General features: G+C 40.2%; 1 protein-coding gene across 7 annotated transcripts in view; it reads right to left on the bottom strand.

Moving 5' to 3' along the window:
- The window catches only part of Sorcs1 (sortilin related VPS10 domain containing receptor 1), a 600968-nt gene that overhangs the window by 68079 nt on the left and 514194 nt on the right, over positions 1–18695 (bottom strand). For all 7 annotated transcript variants that reach the window (XM_004659364.3, XM_045156924.1, XM_045156934.1 and 4 more), the window contains exons 22-24: positions 15733–15845; positions 14548–14679; positions 7782–7881 (exon numbers count right to left, since the gene is read on the bottom strand). In XM_004659364.3, the coding sequence (XP_004659421.2) occupies positions 7782–7881; positions 14548–14679; positions 15733–15845 (345 nt within the window). The remainder of the gene's footprint in view (positions 1–7781; positions 7882–14547; positions 14680–15732; positions 15846–18695) is intronic.

Raw genomic sequence — 18695 nt, 5'->3', positions numbered from 1 at the left:
TTGTGAGCTTTATATTAATTTCTGTTCCCACTGTCAGGGTGGCATAGTAAAAGTCACATGATCAGAAAGGTTCTCTTCTAAAACTTGAAAGCTTAACAAAGGAATGTGTCCACACTGACACAAGAGATCTATCCCAGGACAGGGCAGTCCTGGTCACTTAGAGTATAAGAAACGGAAGGGTAGCTTGTGCTGGGCTTTGGGATCTTCTCTCTATTGTGCATGTTCTCTTGGTTTATTTACTTTTTTCTTTCACACTACCTATGGATGAGCCCACATTCTCCTTCTTCCTTTGCCCATGCCCTGTACATTGAGTTTGAAGCATATCTCACCGAGAGAACATTTCTTCATTCCCTCTTTCTGAGCTACTGTTGGCGCCTGTATTTGACAATGAAATGCCTAACCCATATGGATTGCATTTCCCTAAGGGAACTCCAGTTTAATTTCTGTTAACACCTCCCTTTTTAAAATATTTGCCCATGATCATGCTCTGACCAAGAGTTTCCACATACATCTTCAGGCCAATTACCCTATTATCACTTCAACCCCTTTTATTGGTTCAGAGAGCCTTTAAAACACACGGAGGAGGGTCTTGGGAGATAACTCAGTTGGTAACGTGCTGGTCTTTCAACTATGTGGACCTGAATTTGATCTCCAGATGCCACGTAAAAATGCCAGTTTTGGTGGTGCTCACTCCTAAGTTCTGCGGAGACAGAGAAAGGACAGTTGCTGATGCTCACTGGCCAGACAGTATAACCCCTGAGAAAGACATCGAAAGTTGCCCTCCAGCTTCCATATTCCTGTGCGTACTCATGTACAGACACACAGTGCATGCTGGCGTGAGCACAGATTGCACACACATCTGAAAATTAATAAAGAGTTGAGAGATTCCATTAGAAGCTAGAGAGAACTTCATGGCTGGCCCTTGGTAGATATAAGAAACTGTCATGGATGTTTAATCACATGGGGGAAGGGATATACTTACATCTCTTGGCACCTGTAATTACTTATCATAACACTTTAATGACTGTCAAATGCCACTCCAAAGCAACCTGATTATTTGAAGAGGAAAATATACTTAGTTTTAAGTAAAAAAATAGAAGGAAGGAAAAAATACTACTGCCATGGCTTTACTTATGAAATAAAGGTCTATAAATTATGACTGGACAATCAGAGACTGATGAGGCAGGTAAATGTATTCACTGTGGAAGAATTTCTCTCTTGCTAATTTCATATGTAAATGGAAAATGTTACTGTGACAATTGATTTCATGTTACAGTTCAGAGTTCCACAGCTTCTTTTTTGCATCTGCACCTATAATTCTGTGGCTTAGATTAGACTGTATCTTTTAAAGCTTCTTGTCCAATGCATATGCTACCTCCAAACAGAAACTATGATTTTCAGTATGGGGCTGGGAAGCAGAATTCCTAATTTATTACAGTGTAGGTGGCAAGTCATAGTGTCTTATCCCCCCTCGGCTTTTCATAACATATCCAATGGGAGCAAATGAAGCCTAGAAATATTAATTCTCTAATATCTATGCAATACTATCTTCTTCTTATACCTGCAAAATAAATTAAATCAGTGAGTAACAACATGGTGTCCAAGGTACCACAAGCTAACAGTTTTATTACAAAGTCTTAACACACTCTTAACAATGGACAGTGCTCCTAAATGTGTTTACTTAAACAAGGCAACTTACAGACAGGAAAGGGGAAAGAGCAGTATTATTACTGTTGTTTTTTCCTTGCTGTTATTTAACCTGAAATTTGAGGTTCTTCCCTTGAGGAAATGGTAACTTTTCATTGTTTAAAAACATTTGTGTCATGCATGCCCCAAACTTCAGAATAATAACCTTCTATAAAGCTAACAGTAAAACAGTGTATTGCATGAATCTGAAATATGGGCAGAAATAGAGTAAGAAATGGATGCATCATTTTCTGCTCATACTAGCATATGATTCACATCTAGATAATATCATTTGTTTAACTCTCATAAAACCCACAGCTGTTCAATTACCTCTGCCACTGAGACTCCAGGTCATACTTTGATCATTTTTCAACTGTTCCATGGCCACAGCTCTTGGCTGGCCTTTGGCACTCATCTTGATTATGAATATAGCATATTCCAAATTTGTAGGCATGTTTCATTTTTCACCCCTTCCTCTCACTGTCATCTACCAAGTTTGCCAGTAAGGTTGTCTGCAACTATGCCAAGAAATTAGATTTTAATGTTTATTACTATGGTTAATATCACAGGCTCTTCTTTCTTGTCTATTTCCATGAGTTGTAAATAAGATTTATTGCTGGAGGTAGTAATTTTTCCTTATTATGCTGACAAACTTCTGCCTGTGGAATATTCTCTAACTGGTGGAGGTGCTACTGTATAAATAGCATGTGAGAAATTGCTCAAAATAAATATTCTTCAGTAGAATTTCCTGGGATTCTCCATAAGTCTCTTTACTATGTGCAGTGAAGTCCCAAAGTCTCTATTTTTCATTGTGCTTTCCATGTTAAGTACAATGTGTTCAGGTTTGAGAACAAGTGTTCTATAACAAAGCTCCCACCTTAGGTGGGAAGGGGATTTCATTTCTTCCCAATGGTTTAAAGAAACCAGTCAGCCCTGGCTCTTGCACAGCCACTATGTAGAAATCCCATTACCTCAACTTCAGTTCATTTGCCCAGTAAATAATTCTGGTAAAAAGTGAATAGGAGCCGGGCGTGGTGGCGCATGCCTTTAATCCCAGCACTCGGGAGGCAGAGGTAGGAGGATCGCCAAGAGCTCGAGGCCACCCTGAGGATACATAGTGAATTCCAGGTCAGCCTGAGCTAGAGTGAGACCCTACCGTAGGGGGAAAAAAAAAAAAAGTGAATAGGCATGAAGAGGTGTTTGTATTTCAGTAAGTTAGGACTTATGTTTTCAAATAAATGTCAGCATGGCTCTCTGTTTTCCTTCTGAACTCTCTGTTCCACCACGGAATAATCCACCAGCTGCCCTGGTGCTGTTCCCTCTGTCCATGCCAGTCATATATAAGAACTGGATTCTGAATATGGGTGCTAATAGGGTTAGATGGAGCTCGGAAGATTTGTACCAGCAATTAGGGCTATAATTTATCACATGTCCATGGATTCCCCTTGCCTGAGAATTGGCTGATAGCTTTAAGCTATTACTTTAGCATGCATTCTGGTCTTTGTTTTCCTTTCTGAGTTTCAACCTCCTATTTCCAGCTTTACTATGAGCATTTTTTTTTATGATGTCAAACCCACCATGAACTACTCCCGAACTTACCTTCTTTGACAAACAAGAGGCTCCTCCACCAAACAAATTACTATACCTTGCTTAATGGTTTTAAAAGTCTATGTTATAACCAGAAAGGGTTCTGGAGTATTTCACACATGTACTTAATAAAGACCCTTCCAGTGAATGGCTGTTCTGTTACATTCCTGCCCATTATGCATTTAAAATAATCACTTCATCTGAGTCCTTTCCCCCTTTTCTAATGTTTATCAAATATTCTTAAACATGCATTAATCTAATCTTCACAATCACACATGGATGACTGTCTACAAAAGTTATGATATATGTCCATAATTTTTTTAACCTTTTTCAATTTTATCTCCGTGCCTTACTCATAAGTTTTTCTTAGTAAATATAGCAGTCAACAGCATGGAAGGGCATTTTCCCAGATGTTCCACACCATGTTAGACAATTCAGCATTGTATACACAGACCACACAATACTATTTAGCACCACATGGTCTCTCAACTTTGCATGCTTATTTCCTTTCCGTTTGGTAAAATCCTATTCATTGTAAATATTTGTCTTTATTGATGATTTTTTTTTCTGAATGTAGGTATGTTGTCTGTTTATTTTGGATGAATGAATGCTCATGAACTACTGTTTTGAGTTGAGGTCTATCCATGTGGAGTGAGTAGAGATCCTCATTCATTTTCTATCCTTCTCAATCACCCTCGGTTTAAGGCAACAATTGGAAACTGAGATGTACAGTAATGTAAATAATATGAAAATTCTGAAGTGGATACAACCCTTGATATATCAGGGACACTGACAAAACTACTGACATTCAGGGGTATTTATTTAGGGCTCAAGTTTGTTCTTTTCAAAGTGTTTATGGAAATGAAATGGTTTAGGTTACATTTAGGACCTTCCAAAGTCTCTGAAACACTATCCTTAAAGTTACTAACCTCTCAGCATACAGAAGGACAGGGTAAATATTTAGGTGAAAGAGAGGAGGAGCAAGGGCAATGACATAATGGATGTGAGGAAGATCTGGAAGCTTTGGCAAGGTGAAGATGGGATAGGCAGAAGCTCCACCATGAGTTAGGACTGCACTCTGATACTGGAAGATAAGTAAATTAAGGGCCAATAAGTAGCACTTGAGCAAGGCTGCTATCTAAGTAAAAGGGGTATCCAAGAAGACTGGTTGAAAATTGTAAAAATGGGCTGAAACTTGACTGGGAAATCAAATTTCAAATATAGTTTTAACAGAATATATTAAATATGCATCTAGTTATTTGTAAGAGAAATTTTACTTGATTGCCTGACATATGCACATTCCAAGCTACAAAGTTCACTACTAACTTCAATGATGGTGTCAATATAAAAATGATGAAATCTATTTTTCACAATAAATAACAGGGGTGAAGAAGATGATAATAATTACATTCATGATCACCATCATTAGAAAGATTTCAAACTACATGTGAGCTCAGACAGGGGGAGATATGATTTAGACAAAGATCTCTCAAAAACATGTAAATACTGACATTAAGATGAGCCTTAAAATACAAAGACACCTAGGAAATATAGAGACCTGAAGAAGGAGAAGAAATATCCCAATCAGGCTGAAGATGAGAAAAAAAAGTACACTTTGGCCAAAACACCAGAGTTTGTAACCCGATTCCCAGCCTGATTAATTTCTATTCTAACCCTCTGGCTTTGCTCTGCAATCTCCTAACCTCTTCTGTCAATCATAAATGCCAATAGCCATGGGATCTATAAGGCAAAGGGATCCACTCAGGTTATGACTCTCTCACAGCCTTCATGATGACATGTTTCTCATCTTTTCCTTATTCTCCTGAAATGTCAAATATCTTCTTTTTTGTAAACAGAATTTCAAAAACTTATCTGTCAGGAATGACTAGGCCCTCCTAGAGAAATTACATACTTTCTAAGGAATGTGGAAAGGAGTGAGAACAAGACCAGTGCTACATTCAAAGTTCATTTCTGCTTATTTTTCTAAATTAATGAACTCCCAAACAGAACATACAGGTGGAAATAAGTGAAATGCAATCTCTAATGATATCCAGGTTCTGCAAATGCTTACTTTGTGTTCCTATAAACACACACAGGGAACAGGATTCAAAAACCACAGTAAAGCTAGTAAATTCCTGAAAGGAGGCAGCTCTTTTCCCTTGGAGACTCACCAAATTATTCATTGTTCTCTCCAGCAACACACTGGGGCTTCAACATTTTTCAAAGAAGACCACTAAACATCTGCTGAGCAATTAATGGGATGCAGCCATGTGCTGTAATTGTCCCTGAGAAAGTTCTAACAATCCTGCTTAGGAGATGTGAAATGTTGCAAACAGTTGTCCTTTAAAAAAATTCACAAGATTTTTTTTTTTTCCTTCTTGTAGTGGGCATGAGGAAAATAAGAGTCCAAAGGAAATTTCTCCATCAAATAGTCTCCCTCCTTCATGTGTGAATGTTAATAGTCTCCCTCCCTCACATGTGTATATGCTAATTTTAACTTAATAAATCATGACAAGCATCTCAAATCACCTATCCCTCACCTAAATTTCAAGTTTCCCATGCCTGAAGAGAAAATGCCTTCTTCTCACATTTGTAGACATAGAGCCCAAACAAGCAAACAAAAAGCTAAGGAGTGTTTTCTGATAGATCAAGTTTCTTTGGAGCTTTATGAAGACACTATATATTTAGAAGCTGAGTATACTTGGAAAAAAAGTTTATAGTACAAAGACTATAACATCCATGCACTGTGCATGCAGAACTGACTATGCAATGTTAGCTCTGTCTCAACAGTGAACGAGTAGCTCTGTCTGCTGCGGGAGAGTGTCATGATGCGCCGCCTACTTTCTAAGCAGCCTGTCATTGCATGAAATTAATCACACACCACTTTATCAGTGATACCTGCTACAGGTACCCAGAGTCCACAAAAGTAAGTACAGGTTACTCAGACCAGAATGTTCCACACTCCACTTCCAGTTCTCATACTTGTGAATAATGACATCTGAATATCTATGTGCTTATGGCAATAGAGGAGGAAGATGGGTTGTTGGCAATCTGCCTCACTTGCCTTTTGACCTAGAAGCACTTCTGAGCACCGACCGGAAACCAGCGGATGCAGCTGGGAACCCCTGCACTTCACTGTCACTTATTCTGCATCCTGACTGCCGCTAAGGCTACCCCTGGGTTGTGGTGCTTGTGATCTCGTGAGTGCAGTCCTTTCCAGCCTTTAAGGATCTTCCTGAGTAGATCCTCCATTATGGAATACCAATATCATTTTGAACACATACCACTTATAGCTGCTATTAATATCCTATACTACTTTAGTTACTTATAATAAACAAAAGTACAAAGAGAAACAATATTGTATTATATTATACAAGGCACTATTTCTTAGCATAAACCCCAAATAAACTTATTCATTATAAAATCCCACTGGTATAAGTAGCATCACAAACTATGTGATGCACAGAATTTCAAATCTATTTCCTAGGTCTTTATAGTGTGTATTAGAACAAGGATAAAAACCAATGACCAAGCTGCAGAAAGACTAAAATCACAAAACTCCTATGTACTTAGGGAATCTAAGTTGCCACTTCACAGAAGCAATCCTATCCTTTACTCCTTAAGATACCACTTACTTCCTCACCCATTTTCCCTGTCCCATACACCACCTAAATGCTACCCTCAAATGTTGCAACACCACAACCAGAGTTTAAGTATCTCCAGGACAAACATTATTGTATTCCAGAAAGCCACAGCATAGCACTCTGCAAACATAAACAAGGGGTAAAGTTTTTTCGGCCTTACTTTAATTTTTTTTTTTTTTTTTTTTTTTTTGAGGTAGGGTACTACTGTAGCCCAGGCTGACCTGAAATTCACCACATAGTCTCAGGGTGATTTTGAACTCACGGCGATCCTCCTACTTCTGCCTCGTGAGTGCTGGGATTAAATGTGTGTGTCACCATACCTGCCCTGACTTAGTTTTTATAGGTGAAAGAGACAGAAACTCAATGATTTGTTATGTATTTGTCTACAAAATCATGAGCAGATCAGTTTCCTTCTTGACTTTGGTCCACTGTAACTCCATGATTTTTCCCCAGCACCATCTTATTATGAAAACATAAAGAAAAAAATTCCTTGAGATAGGAATGACTTGAAAATAGGACTTTACAGAAAGATCTAAAAGAAGTAATTTACAAAGTTAATGGTCTTCCTAAGAGCTCTGTTGAGAAAAAAGCATGCTATCATGTGGAATTTCATCTGCTGAAGTCTGTGGGATTGGGGGAGAATGATTCATTGAGACTTATTCCCCACAGACTAAGTAGGAAACAGAATCTTAATTTATTTCTTAACTGGATCCACATTAATGCTGAAACATCAAGCAAGGACACTTCCAAGAAGTGGTGTCAGAGTTAAGACTAACACACAACCCTGCTGATGATGTAAGGATTGCTGGGTGGGATTTCTCTCTCCTCGCATCGCCCTCCAGCCCCAGAGATGAGAAAACTCACCTGCTGTTAAGTGAGCTGCATGGACAAGCACTTGCACCCCAGGCTTCAGCTCAAAGTGCACCGAGTTTTGGTTGAGCTTGTGGATGAGTATTTCGGATATCTGAAGTGAGGAGAAGTGTTATGGTTAGTGACGTCCACATCATCCTACTATGAGCATGCCTGCTGAGAAACAGTTTTTATCAGGGCATGTCAATATCATGCCAACAAAGTACATGAATCAGATGCTGTCATTCCAGAGACTACGGTTTTAATACCTCAAAGTATACCCTAATTTCACATGCTTATTGCTAGCAACAACACAGTCTTAAACTAACTTCTACTCTTATCAATATTACCTCATAACTATTAATATTCTATATTACCTTAGAAAGTCAACTCCACACATTTTTAAATATTGTTTTTGGTTTTTTTTGTTGTTTATTCTTATTTATTTGAGAGTGACAGACACAGAAAGAAAAAGGCAGAGAGAAAGAGAGAATGGACGCCAGGGCTTCCAGCCACTGCAAACGAACTCCAGATGTGTGTGGCCCCTTGTGCATCTGGCTAATGTGGGTCCTGGGTAATCGAGCCTCAAACCGGGGTCCTTAGGCTTCACAGGCAAGTGCTTAACCGCTAAGCCATCTCACCAGCCCCAACTCCACACTTAATTTTTTTTTTGTTTATTTTTATTTATTTGAGAGCAACAGACAGACAGAGAAAGAAAGAGGCAGAGAGAGAGAATGGGCGCGCCAGGGCCTCCAGCCACTGCAAATGAACTCCAGACACGTGCGTCCCCTTGTGCATCTGGCTAACATGGGTCCTGGTGAATCAAGCCTCAAACTGGATCCTTAGGCTTCACAGGCAAGCGCTTAACTGCTAAGCCATCTCCCCAGCCCCCAACTCCACACTTTTAAGGGAGCATATGAACTCAAAAGAAGTACCTCTACCTGAAGGAGGTCATCCTTCCACAGAAAGGTTGATTGAGGCCTCCCAAACAATGTAGGCTGCTATCAGAACACTTCATTACCCACCAGAACTAGATGGGAATAAGACTAGTTTACAATTTGTTAATATACTAAAGTTCCCAGTACAAATTATTAATAGTGTTATTTTTTTAGGGTCTTTCTCTAGCCCAGGCTGCACTCTAATCCACTATGTAGTCTCATGGTGTCCTCAAACTCACAGTGATCCTCCTACCTCTGCTCCTGGAAGGCTGGCATTAAAAGTGTGGGCCAACTCCCCTGACACAAATGATCTTTAACAAGGAAGTAGCTATGTGCAATTCCCACACTGAGGTGAGATTCATGTGCATTTATTTTACTTCTTCCTTTCTTTAAACCAGCCACTGTGGCTTTTGCTTTATGATAGTTTATTGAATTATAGATGTTCTACTATGACAATAAATTATGCAATGAAAGTGAAGCCACACTTTAAATAGTGAATATACATGCACATTAGCTAGACCACTCCTCCAGACTCATATTTAAAGGCTCTTTATTTCTTAAATTTGGTATTTCCTTTTATTTGTTTGTTTGTTTGAAAGAGAAAGAGGCAGATAGAAAGAAAATGGGTGTGTGATGTCCTTTAGCCACTGAAAATGAACTCCACATGCATGTGCCACCTTGTACCTCAGGTTTACATGGGTATTGGGGTATTGAACCTGTGGCTTTAAGCTTCACAGGCAAGTGCCTTAGTTACCAAGACATCTCTCCAGCCCCTTGTCTTATTTTAATATTCAATTTTAAGGATAAAGTTCATATTTGATTTAACATGCTATTTAAATCTAGTTAAATGGTTTCTGACCATTATTCTGCTACATAAAGTCTTTTTGTTTTTCCTTTTGTATTTATTCAGTTTCACTTTCCAAGTAAAAGAGTTGGCAACATGGCACTGTGGAGCTTTAATAATTAAAGCAGGTTCTGATGACTTAGCTTCAAGTAGAGTCCCTAGGTTGTAATGGAACTGATTGATCTTCGTTGAACAAGAGCAGTATAGGGTGACCTTCTGTGCCCTGGAAATGGTCAGCTGGGATACAGTAGTCTCTCAGATGTTGGTATTTGCCAAATCATGCAGAAAAGCAGGCTGTGTTAAAGCTGTGTTACAGACAACTCAATCCCCACTAGTGAGGTACTCACTTTTGTTAGCAGTGGAACCTTCCTCAGTGGTCCAGGTTTATAGATTTCCAAGATACCTTAGCAAAAGTGTGTCTTCTGTGTTCTCAGATATTTAACTAGTAAGGTTTTGACAGGACTCTGACAGCGAGCTTTTAGTAAAAGTCTATCACAAAAGTTTTGGTTGTGAAGTGCCTAAACATATATAAATTGCTCACATATATATGCACATGCATTAAAATACAAGCATATGTGTATGCCATATATATATATATATATACATATATATATATATATTTGAATTTATGTAGATATATGTTGAATGTGAATAATTGAATATATATGTACAATTAAAAGTATTTTAGTTAAAATATGACTTTTCATAAGCAAATAAGGAACAGATCCATTTTCTAAAATAAAATATCAAATAGCCAAAATGGAACAATCTATATTTAATGGAAAGACTTTCAACTTTCGAACAGGTGAAGTGATAATTATATCTTACCCCTGAAAATGTTTCCCCCCCAAGTGGGAATTATAAATAACTAAACCAGAAAATATTATTCATGAGAACAACATACTTCTACTTTCTTATCTCTAGGAGAGTCCCTTGTATAAATAATTAGCTTCCTAAATGTGCTTTGGTTTATAGCGTTGCTTCATTGGCTTTATCCGTATCATTTACAAAATTAAGCAGGCCATGTAAAATGTATCTGGTAACAGAGGATGTGATTCATGTATTTAATTTGCATCAAAGTACATTCATTAAAGAACATACATTCTTTGGGGAAAAACTATGCATAAAAACAAAATTTAATGAAATGTATATTCCATAAAAGGATAAACTCATTTGAAATATTTTTCTATGCAAATATATTAGCATGACACCATTGACAAGTTTTGACAAGACTTTAAATGTTTACCATGTTACTTGCAGAAGTACTTATTGTGCTGAGTGCCTGGATTATGAGCTGTTACATACATAGTTAAGTCAGGACGTACGTTTTGCATGCTTAATTTTGGTAAAGTTGCTTAGGTCTGTCTGCTTTTCCTAACACTGCATGTCTTACCTGTCACTGCCACTATCTCCATCAAATAAAAGAGCAGAACTTTCATAGAAATACCTAAACCTATCCAGTTAATGAGACTAGACTTCATCTTTGATTGGCTCCTAATACTAGACCTGTCCCTGTATTAAATATGTTTCTTGAACCACTTAACCAAAAGGGAGAGAAGATGGTATCTAAGAGAGAAAAATCTGATTGAGTAGGTTTAGAAGATTACATAAACTATGTTGTCATGTCTAACCCACCTGTACAGCACATAGATTAAGACACCTTCTCAATTTCACAGCGATCAGCATGGGCCACACGGATAGCCAATTCCTAATATTGTCCCCAAGTTAGCTACATCCCTCCAGTTTATACACATTGCAATGTATGAGGAACCTTTGGCTCTCAAGAGCAAACTACGATCTACAGGAAATGCATAGCAAGTGTCTAAATGAGATGAACAAACACTTTTTCTGGCGAGACTCAAGTGAAATAATATATGATTGCTGAGAGACCAAATGTGCTGAAGTGAGTTCCATTTCTTTCTTTCTTTCTTTCTTTTTTTTTTTTCCTGCCTGGTGAAAAGTGTGTTTCCTGAGCAAGTTTCATTTTTCCTTCATACTGTCATTTCTCTTCTGCTGTTCTCCCACACAGTCCATTTACTAGTCTACTTCAGCTAAACAATCATGGCCAAAGAAACAACCCAATTATTCTTGGTATCTGCCTATTTGGTAGAATATGCCTATGATTCAGAAGCAGCCCACACTTTATTTAAATTACCGCTTTAAAGGACAGTGGGAACTCAATAAAAATGTAGTAGAAATGCTAACATCAAAAGGATGGCGTGGGAGGGACTTATGATAGCACAAACATCGATTCTCCTTCTTTATCGTAAAAGGTGATTGAGTGAAGCAGCCTTAGGAAAGTGATTAGACTGAAGTGACAAGGGACGATCTCAGGGACCTGAACGAAACAACCAAAACAAAAAAGGCATGCTTCCAGCTCACATATCCCAGCCACTGCAGGTGGGCAGTTCATAACAATCTCTCTCTCTCTCTCTCTCTCTCTCTCTGAGCTAGCCTGAGGGAGCAGTCTGCTCATACTTCTCCATTCACTGCAGCATGGGAAGGGAAAGAACTACTCACGTTTCAAAAGCACTAAAATTCTTTAGTTTAAGAGTGACTTCTTTTCCCAACTCATTGGCCTGTATACACTTTGTGGCTGTGCTCTACCAGAAGAGACCCATCAATACAATTCTGTCGTGTACCCAAAAGGCATAAGGCTAGAAATACTTGATCAATCTCATTGGTGATTACCATACAACAGAAAATTTTCATAAAATTATTAGATAAAAGCACACTCTTAGATTGCTAGAGTGTCTATCATTGAAACATGAAAAAAAAAAGGCATTTAAGGTGAAGAAATAAATTGAGAAGCCTATGGTACATAATGGAAAGAAGTGGTCCAAGGTAAAGATATAGATTTGAAATGCTTTGGCCAAGCTATCACTGGCAAGGCTACTCTGGGTCCAAAGAGTAGTACTCATGCAGCTGTTGTGACAAATGCAAACTCTGCTGATTACATGTAAGTAGCTCAGTGGTGCCATCTTTCAAGATCCAGGACTGGGTGACCTTGGAAATGATCCAGTTGGTCAAATGTGGTCCTGCCACTTTATTAAGGGTCTTCAAATAACAATTAAGAGAGCTTTTCATTTCCAACAGAGGAAGCTCTTTCCCAACTCATGCCACACAATTTCTGAATTATATTTTAAAGGTAAAATCTATACTCTAGTTTATACTGCCACCCCAATTTTTTTCCTCTCTTAGCACAAAGATTTGGTTTGATTAAAGCACTGAAAGGAGTTCACTGAGAGATTTACTTGAAGAAACAAACTGGGCATAAATACTTCTTTCCCATGGATGGTGGCTAATCACCAGCTCTCAATTTCTTTGCCCACTCTGCTATGCCTTGGTTCATATCTTGCCAAATATATTTTAACCTATGGTGCTCCTATTTCACTGCTCTTCTTTGTGATCTACTGAAGGCCTTTATAATTTAAAAAAATGTGAAAAATTCAGAAATGACAGAGAAGACCATATAGACATACAGAAAAGACTCAAATTATGAACTACATTTCCTAGAGAAGCATATATTTCTTAAAATGCTACCAACAGACCAATCCATTTGCAAATCTGCTTTCCATTTTTCACTAGATTTTGGAATCTTTATCTATCAAAAGTGAGCAGTAACGGAGACTAGGAGGAAAAGCATCATGAGCAGTAAACATTTTTCATAGTCTCTTTTGCTACTGTTAAGTGATCTTAATGCCTCATAAGGATTCAGAAAACATAAGCCCCCAATATCCCAAGCATAGTATCAACATCTCCTTAGAGCATTGGTGGCCTTTTCCTTCTTGAGGAGAGACAAATCAGTGTCTGTCACCCATGAGGACTTAGAGAGAATTAAGGGAGTGCGGAACCCAAGGCAGAGTTGGCTCCATCTGTGAGCAGCCAGCCTGGGGACAGCAGGCTGTGTCTTCCTTAATGAGGCAACTGAGGGAAAAACAGCCTTTCCTCACTCACCTGAGATCTGAAATCAAGACTGTTGGAACCCTCCAGACAGAGGTCCCTCGATTAACCCAGACATATCATCCTGATAGCAGGGTCAAGTGCTTTTTCACTGTGAAGAACTCTCAGTGTATCTCACAGACAAGATACCTCCATCCAGCCTGGACCTCTGCTCCCAAAGGAATACTCTCAGGGGAGGCTCGCAGAGGCTAACCAGAGGCTCCTCATTGTGGCTTTGTTCTCCCATGCTCTGGGGCCCAATGCACAGGATCTTAGCTCTTTTTCCTGTATTCTGCATTGCTTCTTTGTATGAAAGGGGCAGAGCCTGACTGGAGCAGGTAAGATCAGCCATGCCAAGTCTAACCTTCAAGTGAGGAGCTTATTTTTGTTGCTAGGACTTGTGCTTAATTTGCCTTAAGATTGTGTGCATTTTACCACAGGGGAAGTTTGCTCTTGTGTTTGCTTTCCCAGTGGACCATCTCCTCCACTCCTGTTTTCCTATGAGGAATTATATCCTTCTCTGCTTTTACTCCATCTGTTTCAGGAAGGGATATCCCAATTCCCTGACCCATGGAGGGACTAAAACATCAGATTTCCACTCAATACTCCATCTGTGTGAATGCAGGACAGAGATGCCCACTTTCCCTGCATAGGAGTGGTGAGAAGAAAGGTGATATCTTTTGGAGTTTTGCACTTCTACCCCTCTTTCTTTTCCTATGGGGATTGCTGTAATCTTGACTACATTATTTAACTTTTCTGGTCTTTGTTTATCTAATATATAAGACCAACATATAAATATTGTAAATAAAATTACAGAAACTAGAAATATTTCTCTAAGAAACCAAGTGATCTTTCTACCAAAATGCCAAGATTTCTTACCTGTGTGCCTACAAACAACCATTTACTTTCAGATCTTTGATTAAATGATCTGGTGATGCCTATATAGAGTTTGCCCAAGACTCCCCAAGACCTCTCAAAGCTACCGTGGTGGTTGGACTAGAGGGGGTGATGGGCTTCAGGGAGACCCTGTCTGGAAATATCTCCTGGAGTTACTCACCTGCTCCAGATCCTCAGGTGATCTTTTGTTTTCTCCTGTTGGATCTTGATATGGCAAAACAAAGAGCTCTGCAGCTGTAGGTAAGCCAGGCAGAACTGCCACCAGGATATGCTGGTTGGGAACCCCAGTGGCCTGAAGGAGAAACATAGTGGCTGAGTGATTATCACGGGAAAGAATGGTAACAAAGGGCCAGATGTTTTGTGGTGCTGGGAATAAGGATTGGAAGCTGCAAGGGAATGTGGAGCTTTAGAGTAAGGACCTGGGTGCTGGTGGTAGAAAGAGGTGCAAAAGAGAGCAGTGAGCCACAAGTGTAGGTTTGAAGTCAGAATCTACCCCCGTTCAGTCCCAGCTCTACTATTGTGGCAGCTTAACCAGTTTCTCCATACTTACACTACTTTGAGTACAGAGTAAGAATATCACCTGACTTGATAATGAGTGGTTTTGTGAATGAAGTGAATTTTACATGAGGTATTTCTGATGAGGTTCAAATGTTATCTTTTATTTTCCCACAAACATGTGGGCCAGACTGGTGAGAAGACCCTCACACATTACTTCTGTCTCTCGTGAGTTAGCCCTGGCTATCCCAGCTTCTTCTTTCTGTTACCCCATGGAGAGTGACTCTTCTGATTGATAGTCACATCAGATCATCTCACTGAACAAGGCACTCCATGTCACAGCTTTCATTGGGACATGGTGACTCCCCAACAGCCACAACAGCTGATGACCACCTCTGATTCATGGGCTCTTTGCTTGGCCTTTTGGACTCTACTGCTAAAATTTCAGATAGTGGACTTGGGGAGATAGCACAAATGGTAAAGTGCTTTCCTGGCAAGAAGGATTCAGACCTAAGTTTGTTCCCCAGAACCCTTGTTTTTCAAATTGCCGTACTTAGTACTCCTAGTTATGTATATGTTCCATGGCCATGCAAATCCTTCTTCTTTAAGCAGAATCAGTGTCATAGAAAGCAAGCAAGCACCATGTGTTTGTGAGGGTAACAGTCCCCATACACTGAGGTTGACCGGCCTGTGTGGGTCCCAGTGGCGAAGAGCCCAGGTAGATATACTTGACTTCCCTCGGGCTCGAGCTCTTTTTGCCCTTCCTATGTGATGGGTTCACTCTCCACGAAGCTCATCAAGGACAGAGAAGCAATGCATGTGACCAAGAGGAAGAATCATTTACACTCACTTCTACCAAAGACTTTTTGATGACTCGGCTGATGTCTCTCCTCCACTCAGGGATGTCAGGGTTGTAGTCATCCAGGTTTGCAGAAAAGGACAAGCGAAGAGATCGGAATTCCTCTGTGGATGCGACAGTATGTAGATTACTACACATCAAATAGTTCTATCAATTAGTCTGCAAAACCCTTATGAAGAGTCTAACTTACCCTTCACACTTGCCAGAGGGATCCGTGTAAAAGACAAATCCACTGTCCCACCCCATTATCTCATTTGCTCTTCAGCTTCTAAATGAAGCTCTGGACTCCAGCCCGTGCCTAGCTCTATAGCCTTTGCCCATCTTCAACACTCATAGAGGTTACATTCTTACGCACTAAGTGATCTGAGGATCCTGAATACATCACAGCTTTATGATCACAGAGCATCTGCATACCTTTATCCTCTATGGAAAATGCCTGCCCATTCCATTGCCTACCTATAAAATATTCAAAATCTAGTTGTAGCCTTAAAGCCTCACCATTGGTGTTGGAATGTTTCTTGGTAGTACTGTGTTGTGCACAGCCTTTCTTCTATTATGGAATGATAAAATATTATGTAACTACAAACTTATTTTTCTTATTATAATTAGTCTATTGTTACATTTTGTTTGCATAGAAATTTCGCTGAATGGAATTTTAGGGTCTTGAAGTAGTCAGGGATCTTGCTAGTTTTTCTGTAACAACTGAGTTAGTCCTCTTCCTCCAGGAAGTAGGATGCATGGTGATGATTAAATAAGAAATGACCTCATAAAAGGAACTGTTTGTGGGAGAAAATGGAGAAGCGCCCAGAGGAGGCATGGGGAACATGCCCTGCATGCTCAAGACATGCAGGGCAGGAAGAGATCAGGAAACTGGGTTGTCTGGTCTAAAGTCTGAAAAAGATTCAAAAACATGTGGGAGTCCTTGAACCAGTCACCTGGCAGAGGAATCCCTGTGCTCCATGAGTGAGTCAGCCTTAGCACCCCTAAGACACAGTGTCACTGGCTAGAGTCACCCTGTAGAAAGCACAGTCTGGGCTCTAGCTTGGTGACTGACTCATTTCTGACCAAAGATCCAGGTTCTTTACATTTTGTTCCCTGTAATTAGAGAGCTGTAGGGTGCTTTTTTCACACCTTTACCCCTTGATAGTATTTAGCAACCTTCCTACCAAATCTGCTGGTGGTTCCACATTGCACTTTGAATAACATGCAGGTCTGAGCACAGCCTTCTTCATTCTGCACCATCGGTCGCAGTCTTCCGCCCCACCTCATGTCCTGTAGGTTTTTCTCCACACCATGTGCTCCAGGGCCTGTCCATCACTCTGTCCCCCCAGTGTACTGTCCACATTCCATGTCTGCTGGCTTCTCCCCATGGGATGCCTGGCTCATTCACATCATTTAGTCTTTCCTTGGTGAGGTTGTTCTGATAATCCAAGCTTAGGTAGCCTCCCACTCACCACCCCATCTATCTTTCATCACCTATCCCTGCTTGTCTTCCTTACACCTATTGCTGCCAAAAGGTTTTTGTTTCACTAAATGCCTCCCAACTTGGATATCAGCTCAACTGAGAACAAGAACTTGGTATTCCCGGCTGTGGGACAAAGCCTCACACCGTACAGGTCTTTAATGATGGAGGCTGGGTCATGTAATTAGGGAATGTGTGTTGAATCCGTAAATAAGTAAATCACAGTGAAGACTCTGTCAGTCATACAACTGCTCATTCAATGAGCCTTTTTGTTTTCAGAACGTCCTTTTGTTTCAGTATGGGCTGAGTGACATCAGTAATGCTAATCATACATCCATGAAGCATAAAATAGCAACTTGTGCCTTTCCTCATCACACTAACAAGTTACCCAATGCAAGCTTTGATGACTCCCTCACTATGGCAGCTACACTATCCCAAAAATGTATTTCCTAAAGCCTGACTATTGTGTGAGTGACTACCCCTGGGAATTTCACCGATTCAGTTCGATAGAGCATAATGAAATGCATAATAATGAGAGTCACCCACTGAGTCTAGGCATTTCAGCTCTCAGGTTCAGGCAGAAGTTTATGGCCTTCTTTCTTCCTCCATACCTCTCATGAGAGGCTAGTGACTTCTATAGGGGAAGATGTTTATCATAGAAAAAGGACACAAATGTTCTGATGCATCTGTGATCACTTATCAGAAAACAGCCCAAGAAAATGGCCTAGAAACTCTATGTGTGACGAAGTATTCAAATACAAGGTGTGTACAGAAGGAACAGAAAGGACCAATCAGCACAACAGTTTAGTTGATAAAGGAGAGGGATGTGTACATGCATATTTTGATGTATATGATGTATGTGTACAGCATGTGCACGGGTGAGTGTGAGCAAGGGTAGGAACATGCCGCAGGGTGGTGGTCCTTGTCATCTGCCTTGTTGGAGGCAGGCTCTCTCATTTCCTGCTCATTTTGCCAGGCTAGCTGGCCTGTGACCTTTGGGTGTATTCTCCCATCCAAATACTAACAGGCTCAACCCTGCTTAGCTTCCAAGATCAGACTGGATTGGGTGTGTTCAGGGTAGTATGGCCGTAGACTGGATGTATCCTCTTATTTCTGAATGGAAGGAGCAATATAGCTTTCATACAGGCATACAGCCAAGGACAGAGGCCCAAGGAGATGCCACCTTGCCTGCTCTGGAAGGAAGAGAGCCTGTGTCTGATCCTGCCTCACCCACGAGGGCTGCAAGCAAGACTCCATGGCAGGTTTAATTCTTCTTCCTCCTCAGCTTAGCACACCCATGTGGGATGGGCCCTCCTCAATTACCTTCTTGAGTCCACAAACAAATAAGGTCTCTTCCTCACACACCTAAATGTAGTAATGAGGTTCCTCTTCCTGGGGTGTTTTATCCTATAAGTGGGCCTGGCACGTGTGTACAACTCTTTTGGTCCACACCTTCTTCTGGTGCCTGACTTTCTTGGCCCTTACTTTGGTA

Source organism: Jaculus jaculus, chromosome 1, assembly GCF_020740685.1.
Source record: "Jaculus jaculus isolate mJacJac1 chromosome 1, mJacJac1.mat.Y.cur, whole genome shotgun sequence".
NCBI classification, from domain to species: Eukaryota; Metazoa; Chordata; class Mammalia; order Rodentia; family Dipodidae; genus Jaculus; species Jaculus jaculus.
This window is presented reverse-complemented; position numbering and strand designations above follow the sequence as displayed.